The sequence below is a fragment of the Condylura cristata genome, unplaced genomic scaffold, assembly GCF_000260355.1.
Source record: "Condylura cristata isolate star-nosed mole 26May11 unplaced genomic scaffold, ConCri1.0 scaffold00015, whole genome shotgun sequence".
Lineage (NCBI taxonomy): Eukaryota > Metazoa > Chordata > Mammalia > Eulipotyphla > Talpidae > Condylura > Condylura cristata.
This window is the reverse complement of record NW_004567116.1, coordinates 39,217,318-39,228,596: the sequence shown is the minus strand read 5'-3', so window position 1 is coordinate 39,228,596 and position 11,279 is coordinate 39,217,318. Positions and strand designations below refer to the sequence as shown.

The 11,279-nt window shown below is 42.5% G+C and overlaps 1 protein-coding gene across 1 annotated transcript in view; it reads right to left on the bottom strand.

The window, feature by feature from the left end:
* Window positions 1-383: 383 nt before the first annotated feature.
* Window positions 384-11,279, bottom strand: part of POLD3 (polymerase (DNA-directed), delta 3, accessory subunit) — a 53,062-nt gene continuing 42,166 nt past the window's right edge. Inside the window, exon 12 of the mRNA XM_012725732.1 lies at window positions 384-401. Coding sequence (XP_012581186.1) covers window positions 391-401 — 11 coding nt within the window. The 3' untranslated portion in view covers window positions 384-390. The remainder of the gene's footprint in view (window positions 402-11,279) is intronic.

Here is an 11,279-nt window from a genome sequence, read left to right as displayed (position 1 = left end):
TTGCAAGAGGTTTGTGGGAGATTTTCAAAGTCCTTGATGGCTGTCTGTCTCCCTTCATCTCCTGTTAAATTTCAGATCCCTTGACCAACCAGGTCCTCAGTTTCAAGCTAGCTGATTTTACTAGCTGATTTTCCTCAGCAGAGATTGCTACTATGTCTTTCAATGCCCCTGGGTGTGGGTTTTTCAAGCAGCACTTCCCAAAGTAAAGCTGCAGGTTTTTCACAAGAACTTACCTCTCTCTGCAGAACAATTAGCACGATGAATGGCCAAAGGTGGTGGAGGGGAAAGAATCAGAAGCAGCCCAGGTCCAAATGCCAGAGTGTCACTGTTGCTACTTCAGGCTCAGCAGCTTTCCCAATAAATGCATCTCTTTTTGTTGTAAGCCTCTGATCACTTTTGGACTAAAATAAGTAGATCAGAAATGAAGTGAATGAATATCGATTGTTGTTTAGTATTAGAAGTGCTTTGGGTCTTGCAAGTTTTTGTGACAATACACAGTAGAAACTTAAATCTTGTTCATATAAACCGATGGGAAAATCATTTTCTTTGATACTTCATTTTAAAAAAAGCTGCAGTTTCCAAGATCCTGTTGATGGCATCGAGGAGTTACTGCATATGTATGTATAGACACATATGTATGTTCATCTTCCAAGCTCCTGCTTCTCACCTTCTGCTATTCCTACTTCAGCTTTGCCCTTTTTCAGCCCCCCCTTTTTTTTTTTACTTAATTATATCCATTTCTGTGTCTTCAAACTCACCAGTATTTTTTTCAGCAGTCTCTGATCTGCTATTAATTATACTAAGTAAATTTTTAAAAACTTCATTTTTTTTTAGATCAGTGTTAGAGTGATAGCAAAGTTGACTACAGGATTCAGGTATTTTCCAGATATCCCAGTCACCACGTCACAATAATCCTCCACTATCAAAAATCTCACACCAGGAGGAAATCTGTTATAGTCAGTGAGCCGACACTGACACATCGCTATCACCCCAAGTCAGGATTGACATTAAGACTCACACCTGAGTGTGCATTCTGTTGATTTTTGAGAAAAGTATTATGACATGTATTCACCATTATAGTATTAAGCAGACTCATTCACTGCCCTAGAAATCCTGGGTCCCCCCGTTTACCTCTCTCCCCTCCCCACCTCCTAGGAACCACTGCACCTTTTACTGTTCCACAGATTTGCCTTTTCCAAAATGCTATATAGTTGGAATTACAGCTATTCAGATTGACCTCTCTCGCTTAGCAACACGCACTGGAGTTTCTTCCATGTTTTCATAGCTCACTTGTTTTGAGTATAGAACAATAACACACTATCTGGATGTGCTACAGTATACTTATCCATTTCCCTATTGTTGAGAGACATTTTTATTGCTTTCACATTGGGTGATTATGAGTAAAGCTTCTATAAACATTCATGCACTACTTTTCAGCTTTTGTGGGTCACTATCAAGGACTACAATTGCTGGAGGTTTAGTTTTGTTTGATGTTTAGTTTTGTAAATAAAATTCATATACTGTCTACCATTTTGTATGCCCACTAGCAGGGAATGAGAGATTCATTTCCAGCATATTGTGTTACTGGTGATTTTGGCTTTTGGAATGGGTGTATAGTGGTGTCCTGTTATTGCTGTACTTTGTAATTTCCTAGCGATGTTTGATGTAGAGCATCATTCTTCTTTCTACTAGGGATCATATTTCTACTCTTTCTATTGTCCAATATTTGAAAACAACTATTTCACATATTGTATCCTTGTTTTAACTGTGTGATCTTAGGCAAGTCACTTAACCTCTCTTAGTCTCATTTGTTTCAGGTACTTAGGTTAGCAATAGACTTACACTAATAATAACTATTATACCAGGTTAAAATCTGTATTGAGCAGATGTCATTGAAGAGGCTAACAGAAGATTAACAGTCAGGTGAAGAATCATACCTGAAGTCACAAACTCTCCACCCCACAGGACAAAAATTCAGCAGTAATAGAACCTCTGTATGCTGTGGGTTATCCTAACCACTTGCTGGTATGCCTGGCTAAAAGGCAGTGGTCTTGTAGCCAAGGACAAGGTGAAGGCCATTGTCCATTGTAAGAAGTTAAAAGGAAAGCAGGAAACACAATGGAGGAGTGCGGTAAGGTAGAAAGAATACACAAGTTTTGGAGTCAGACGAGCCTGGATGTCAAGCCCATTTGCATTACTTCTTGTTAGGCAAACCACATAATCTCATGTATAAAATAGGGTATGGCATATACCTTCTGAAAATAACAGACTACATGTAAAGTCTCTGGCATATAACTGATATGCAGTAACCACTACTCGTATCACTGTCATCCGGATATATTGCTTCCTTGCTTAATAACGTCCCTTGGTTTCTTATTTCTCTTAAGAAAAAAATTCAAACTCATTATGTTTTCAAACCCCTCCATAATCTGACCTCATTTTACCTATTCAGCCTTGAAACTTGCCAGACTGAGCTTTCTTTACACTGCATCAGTCACATTAAACTATTTTCTGAAATCTATCCAGGACTTTGTACTGCCTTTCTCTCTGCATGGAATGTTATTCCTACCTACTTGGCTTACAAGTTTAGATACTACTTTATTCATTCCTTTGTCTATTTATTCCTCATTGCTTATGGAGGACTGTCATTGCTGAGCCTCATTAGATCATAAGGTCTGGGGTGGGGTGGAGGGTGCCATAAACCATATTCATGTTCTACTCCTTACTTTACTGACAGGCACATTAAATCTTTCTTGAATTAACAGCAAATTACAGCAAACTCAGCTCAGCTCTGAAACACACCTACAGCCACCACTCTGTGCAAAGCACCATGAAGATACGGCTATCACACCGGCTCTGGGGATGAGCCAAGATCTCTGGGAGGGACATGCAACCAGCAGGACCCGACCTCTGACTCGTGGGCCTGTGTCCCCACTTGTTGAGCTAACAAGCTGGAGGACACTGTTGACTCTGTGGGCAGTGCTGCCTCACGGCTGCCCTTCCCAGCGACTTAGCTTCTGCTGGACATGAGTTTTCTTTCCTCCCAGTGCTTTTAAGGTCCCCATCCACTGAGTTCCATCAATGCCATCATCCCTGCCTGTGTCCCCAGGAATTACACCAAATCTGAGCAGCAAGAGCTGCAGCTACCTGAGCACACTTTGTATGTCATGAGCAGCATGTCAAAACCTGGGTGTGCCAAAGTGAAGACTGAGCTCTAATGGGTCCAGTGTTCAGTGAGTTTCCCTGTGAGTCTGCTCAGCTGTCCAGCCATGACCCACTCCCATCAATAAGTGACACCCCACTCTACGCTTATGCCTCTGGGTTCCCTAAGCCTTTGGGGGTGAAGGGGCTGTGTCTTTTGGGCACGATCTCTAGATTTAGCTTTTCTCCAAGTCTGATTGCATTTACTGACTCTAAATGAACAAACTATGTATGACTGGAAACCCTTGGCTTCACCATTGCTTAAGTTAGATTGGTCTGTTATTTGAAGCTATAAAATCTGAGAAATCATTCTCATGTGCTGATGATGAGCATTAAATTTGGTACAACTTTTGGGGGCAATTTGGAAACAGGTAGCAAAAGTTTCTTAAAAATCTACATCCTTGGCCCTCCATGGTGGCGCAGCAGGTGGGAGTGCTGCACTGTGAAGCTAAGCTAAGCCGTTTTCACTGTGAGTTCAATCCCGGCCCTGGAGGTGAGCCACATGGCACAGCAGACCTCTCCTGTCTTGCCCGCTGCTCCCCTCAGCAGTGTACTTCATCATTTGGCCTGTTCTACTCCCCACTCTGTCTCTGGTGAATCCTCTTATCACCCCTGCACCTCTGGCCTGTACCCCAGTTCTATATGCATAAATAAATCTTAAAAAAAAAATCTACATCCTAGACACATTGATTCTAAACTTATAGGAATCTATCCTAAGGATGACTGAGAATCAATGAAAGATTTGGTTGTAGTTACCCCAAATGCAAGCATAATATTCAGGAGGAATTTGTTTCTATAACAACAGGTCCCCTAATACATCCATTCATAGTGTTGTCTATAGGAATTCTGTAATTGTCTTATCACCATGGTCATTAAGTACCTGAGTTTGCTATTATTTGGTTGCCTTTTCCTTCTATACTTATTTTCCTGAGTTATTACAAGATATTTATGTCCCAAATTTAGCCACCTGGAGGATCTGGGACAGGAAAAAAAATCTGATTTGCAATGTGATAGAGCTTGCAAGCAGTGAACTATAATTTCACAGATTAAGCTGCAGCACTGACAAGGGAGGTGGGTTGAGTCATTCCCTAACCTCCTTGGGCCTGTTTCCTCATCTACAAAATAGGGTAACATCTGCCCTATTTCCTGTAGCTAGACAATGAAGGAGGGGCCCAGCTTTTCCCCTCTGTATCAGTGAGTTCTCTGTAAGAGGCTTCCCTTTGCCCGCAGATGATACAATGCTTTCCACAGCTATGGTTTCCAACAGTCTGGCCCAGTCTTTCTGCCCTCAGCTTGAGCACAACCTCCTTGCTGATCCCAACCTCCCTGTGGTGTTGTGCTCTGGCCACACTTCTACAACCTTCACACATGCTCCCCTCTCGCCTGCACCTGTGTTCCTTCTGCCTGACCACACCCTGCTTATCTGGAAAGTCTGAGCTTCAATGCCCTTTCACCAGGTTATCTTCCCAGACAAATTCAACATGGTCAGGTCCCCTAATACATCCATTCATAGTGTTGTCTATAGGAATTCTGTAATTGTCTTATCACCATGGTCATTAAGTACCTGAGTTTGCTATTATTTGGTTGCCTTCTCCTTCAAAACTCCTCTTCCTTGCAAAATTCCATGAGGGCAGATTCTGTTTCTGACTTGTTCGCCTACTTTTGAGATTAGCGCAGTGCCCAGCCCAGAGACACAAGGATTAAATGACATCAAGGGACATCAAGGATAGAGACGTAAGGTCTTCATCTTACAGGTGAGGAGGTAAATGATTTTCACAAGACAAATGGACAGTAAGTGGGAAAGGCAGTTTTAGAATTCATTCATTCATTCATTTTCTAAGAGCTTAGGATGTTCCAGGCACTGTCTTGGATGGTGGCGACAGAATGATGTCTAAGACAGCCCTGTGCTCCTGGATCTCTCTCTGATGAAGCAGAAGCTCAGTACACAGATCAACAGACAGATGCGCTAACATCTGAGACTGTGATAAATGCTATGGAGAGGTCCTCTAACGACAGTCACATCACCAGTGAGAACTCAAATCCCTGTTTTCTGCCTCTAAGAGCTGGATTCTTTTCCACTACACACGCTGCCTGCCCTAAGCAAACAAACAGAATCATAATTTATGAGGCTCCCTCAGCTGCCCATGTGCACACTTGGTGGGGTGAAACTCTCATGCTGGCCATGAAAAAGGGCCAACATCATCAGAAGCAGCAGCTGACTGGCTTGCCGGCTAAAGCAGGTGTCACAGAGTTAGCCAGTCTGGCTTCCTCTGCCTTGAAACTCTGCATCTGGCGTCCAGGGAGAGAGAGGGAGTGTGTTTAAATAAGACAGCTATTGTCCAAGGGGATTGAGGAGGATTGAGTTGGCTGGTCTCTGGGAATGATGCAAACCACGAGGGGACAGTACTCGGGAGGTGAACAGAAAAGACAGATGGGCTCCAGATGCAGGCGTCACTACTGCCTGAACACCCCTAACATAATTGGGGAGGCCATGTTGCTGCTGGAGACCTGTTGTTTATGTTTTTATTGATCAAGGTGCACTCTCATTCCGTGCTTGGGGAAGTAGAATGTATGTTCAGAACACTGGCTTTTCTCGAAACGGTGTCAAGTAGAAATGTGGTTGAAAGTGGAATACAGCAGGCACACAGGATGGCATTCGAAAGGTAGGGATGCTGGTGGATCAGAGGGGAGTCGAGGATGGACAAGTGGGTGGATTTTCAAGGATGCCCCTGAAACATTTTGTCGTAACATCAGTTTTGACAGTCCAGTGTGTTATCCATAACATAAAGTGGACACTCAGATAAAGGTTAACTGGAGAAAACAGACGAAGGGCAACTTATTTTTCTCACATGGGTAAGATGCCAGGCCAAAGCATTGTCTGAAACTAAGTTATTTACCGACCACCCCCTGGGAACTTTCCACTTATTTCCAATCCTCACAAGAATCTTGAGGTCGAGATTATCTTCATTAACAGGTGAGCAAACTGAGGTTCAGAGAGGTTAAGTGGCTTTCTGGAAGTTGCACTGTTAGTAAATGGGCACTGAGTCATAAACACCTAAGGACTTCCTACAAAAGCAAGGAGCAAAGGGAAGGTCTCTAGTTGCTCTGCTTCCACCACATACATGGTATGAAACCTGCAGCCCTCAGTCAGCTAGGGGCTCATGTAGGAGCTTCAGGGTGGTTCATATCTTAGGGTTAAACACTGGTGTTTGCAGCAAAAAAGCTGTTAGAGAAAGGTATCACTGTACAGACTAAGTATAATGGCTATTCAGTGATGCTTGATAGGACCCCTAAGTATAATATGGGGGATTTCACTGCACTCTGTGCCACTGGGAAAGAACTTGTGTCAAGAATGAACACTCGGTCTGCCCCTCAAACTCAGTATTGCTATATACTTACTGGGCAGCTTCTTTGTTGTTTGATTCCCTAATTCACGGTGCTGGGCTGTGCCTCATAAAAATGTTAGGATTAAGTGGCACAAAGTATAAGAAAGCACTTGGCATGGAGTAGGTGTATAATAAATATGACTTAGGATGAATTTAGTCTGGGTCTATGGGTCATTCTGGCCTAAAGAATTCCAGGGAGATGCAGTCAGTTCCAGGCCTAAGTCAGAGTAAGCTCGTGCGTCAGAGAAGGTCCTACATGGATCCTTGGTGGAGCGTGGAACCAATCCCATCTCCATGGTTTAACTAGACCATGGCTCAGGCAAGAGCCAGAGGATTTCCAAGCATGAGATGACCCATCGAAAGGCTAATCCTTCCCTCTAATCCTCTCCTGTCCTGAGTTTCTAAGGCAATCAAAGAAGTATTTGCTTGCAACTGAACTAAACCTGACTTCAGATTATTTCCCTCTGCTTGTTCTATCTCAAGAGGCAGGTACGAACTGGCTCTTACTTATCTACTTCTATGGATGACTCTTCAAGCTTCATAGGATGATTCTTCTGATGGGCAAATCTAACATGGTAAATTCTTCAGTGAGTTCCTACTTCCTATAGCATGAAGTCTACGTAGCAAAAACTTTGGGATCTGGCCCTGTCTACTTATTTGGCTTCTAAACCCACTATTCTGCCTCTCATTAAACCACTGCAAGTCTCTAAACACGCCATGCTTTCTCTTGCGTTTGATTCTTATGTCCTGCTCCTTTTGCCTGGGATGCCTTTCACTTCCCATCCTGGCAAACTCTCTTTCTCAAGGTCTCAGTTTAAGTGCCTCTGCTTTGTGAATACTTGATCTCCAAGGCAGTTGCAGACAACCATCCATGGGCCCACAGTGAGCTTGCAGGCCTAGCCCTCTTTCACAGAGGCAGGACATGGGATAGCAGAAACAATACTGGCTTCAAGTCAGAAAACCAGAGTTTAAAATCTGGGCCCCTCTCCAGTCTGGCTGGCCCATCCAGAGAAAGCCTTAGTGTAGCCTAATGTATAACCCAGTGGTGTGGCTTTCCTTATACAAAAATAGATGCAAATGATTATAGCCAAAAGATTCAGTGACCTGAACCGTTGGTGAGATTGCCCATTTTGGGGATCCATAATTTAAAATTTATTACCATTTTCTTCCTTTTATTCCAACTTCCACTTTCGTCACATGCTCACCTGACAGGAAGTCCGCTTGCTACATAGGTTCCCTAGTCAGAACTATTTAAGTATTCTAGTTCTTCCAATTCTTCTTTATAAACTTATTATTAAAAATAAACACCTGTCACCTTTGCCTCTCACTTACTAGGCAAATCATATAAATTGAGCTTCCCTAACTTCGTTTGTAAGGAAAAATGTCATGAGGATTAGAGAATGTGTATGTAAATGTCTAGTTTTTACCCCGGTACATACTCAGAGATATAACAACATATAATAATTTGTCTATGTCTCACCTTCCACTTAATAGTAAATTCCTCAAGCTCAAGCAATTCATCTTTGCATTTCTAGCACCTGGCACAGCAATACTGGGAAGACAGCAAAAAATTTTAAAGTCTGAAATGTACCCAACATGCATTTTTGCTTTTGCAATGGCTGTCAGTCTGGTAGACAGAGACCCTGTTGTGGCAGTCCTAGTGGTTCACAGCAGTGAATCAGTAAGCCTCTGAGGCACCTAGGGATGGACTGACATCTTCTTGCTGGGGCTGCTACAGATGTATTGGAAAAGTCACATGATGTGAAGCCTGAAGCTCTAGGTTCTGGCCCTGGGTTGCTCCTTACTGAGATGTTGGGCTTATTACTTAGACAACCTGGGCTCGTTTCCTGCAAAATGAGGGCAAGTCTTGTCTGTTATCACAAGAATGAAATAAGATAATGTACGGTACCTTAGAAATGCAGACTCTACCCAAGAGGCACAAGGAAAACATAGCAGTCTTTCTGGTTTGCAGGAAAATGATTCTGCTTCCTGTACCTCCAGGAGAGACTAGAAAAGCAGGAGACTGTGATTGTGCTGTGTTGATGTCATCTTCACGCAGGTTGTAGCATAACTTGCTTTTGATATTCAAAATGGAAAATGTTGCGTTGGCCCAGTGCAGGACAGCCACAGAGCAACATCTATGTGGGGACACTTTTCTGTTTGTGAACCTGCAGCATGGCTTAAATAGGGCAACATATGCCACTTTCCTCTTGATTTTCTTACAAAGGTTAAATCAAAGGCAAAGCCCAAAACTAGATAATCTTTTTTTTTTTAAAGGAAAAACTGTCCTTAGTATAAACTGAAACCAATTAAATGGATTGTTTAGGAAACTATGCTGCACTTAGAAGTTTCCTGGTGACCTAAAAATTAATCAGGAAGCTTAAATTTTATGCTAGCCTCTCTTTAAATTCTTCTTCACATTTACTAGTCTACTTATCTAATTTTTGTAATTTATCTGGTCTACTAATTTAGTCGACTTATCTAACTCTGTAATTTAGTAAGAATGGTACACTGAACAGGCATCTTTGTTTACAGATGTAAGATCACTTGGCAGGGAGGCTGTAGAGAGGACCGGATGAGTCGAGTTAGATGAGCGTTAGAACCACCTTCCCGTGTGACAATCTGAGATCTGAACTCCTAACTGTACTTACTGTACTTATGAAAACAAGCATCAGTCATTATCAGGCAGTGGGGAAGTGTGAACTAAATGCAGACATGAACAGGATGGTACAATTACAGTAGCAAGACTGTAGATGCTGAAGCCAAATTGTAAGATTTACATCCTGGCTCTGCCACTTGCTAACAGGGACCTTGAACAAGTTACCTCGTGTAAAATGTAAAAGTAACTATCTCATAGGGATGCTAAGAACCAGTAGAGCTGGATCTTCAATATATGTGGGAGTGAGGGTTGCCACCCCACTGCAGTCAAAAATCCATGTATATATACTTTTGACTCCCTAAAACTAATAGCCTGCTGTTGACCAGAAGCCTTAAAGATAATATAATGGATTAATACAGATTTTGTAAGTTAGATAGATAGTCTGTAGTGTATTCTAATGATAAAGCTAGAGGAAAAGCATAAAATACATTTGTAGTACTGTAATGTATTGAAAATGCTGGCAAATAAGTGGACCTGTGCAGTTCACACCTTTAGTGTTCAAGGATCAACTATATACTTAACATACTTGGCACAGTGCCTGGCACACAGGAGGTGCTTAAAAAAGAAAATCTGTTATTTTGCTTTGTATTAGTTTGTGTTAAGACAACAGGGGCTGCCCAGGCAATATTTTATAGAAACCTTAAAATAATCCTTTCTAGTAGGTGGTAGCTCACTGTAAACTGAATGAGGAAAGTGAAGTTCTCAGAGGATGTGTACATTCTTAAGGCCAATGCCTTTCTTAGTTATCGAATCCAGAAACTTCTGCCTTCCAAGCCTGTGATGTTCCCATCACAGCACCCAGCTTCCACCATATTGAGTTGAATCTATGTTGATCCCATATATAGCCTATAAGCAGCCTTTTAGAGTCACCCCTGGAACCTGCTTGCTTGCTTGCTTGACAATATTCTCATTCTCTTTTTTAAAACTAAATTTATTTATTTATATGTCCATTTACATTGTTGTTCATTTACTTTTTTTTTTTAAAGACATTTATTCATACAGAACTGGGGTACAGGCCAGAGATACAGAGGGTGACAGGATTCACCAGAGACAGAGTGGGGAGCAGAAAGGGCAGATAGATGAAGTACACTGCTAAGGGGAGCAGCGGGCGGGTCAGGAGAGGTCTGCCACGCCATTTGGATCTCCTCCGGGGCAGGCGGGAATCGAACTCATGCAGAAGTGGCTTAAGCTTCTTAGTGCTGTGCTTTAACCTGCTGCGCCACCAGGGAGGGCCCTGTTCATTTACTTTTTAAAAAAGATTTATGCATACAGAACTGGGGTACAGGCTAGAGCTGTAGGGGCTGTGAGAGGATTCACCAGAGACAGAGTGGGGAGCAGAAGAGACAGATCAATGAAGTACACTGCTGAGGGGAGCAGCGGGCGGGTCAGGAGAGGTCTGCCACACCATGTGGGTCACCTCCCAGGCGGGGGATTGCACTTGAGCTGAAGGGGATGTGGCTTGCTTCATAGTGCTGTGACTTAAACCACTGTGCCACCAGGGAGGGCCCTGTTGTTCATTTTAAAACCTTTACTTCCTCCCTACTCCAATCTGCTAAAGGGTCATCACCGGAGTCACCCCTACTCCTCCCCAGTATTCTCATTCTTAAGGGAAAGTAGGACAGAAATAACTAGTACGGGCTCAATTAAATTAAATTGTGTATCATTATTTACACTATGAATGATACACAAAGTTCAAACAGTTAAATAAAACCCACTACAATGGTGACCCTTTGCCTGGTTTTTATCTTAAATCCTTTGTGGTGTTTGTTTTTTGTACAATTTTGCCCACTAGGATCATCCCAGTACTTCTGAATGTTACAGTTACCACTGTTTTAAGTATGATCCCAATGCTATATAATGTGAAGACTAAGCACTTGTGACCTGCTACTCCAAAATGGTAACCTCTAAGCTCATGCAAGCTCCAGGTATCTTCTCCAGGACTAAAGTAACTAGCATCCATCAACTTCTTGATGCTTTGGATTTGAAGGATCCAAAGCAGGTACTAAGCAGTGTGGTTTTTCCTTCTTCAACAG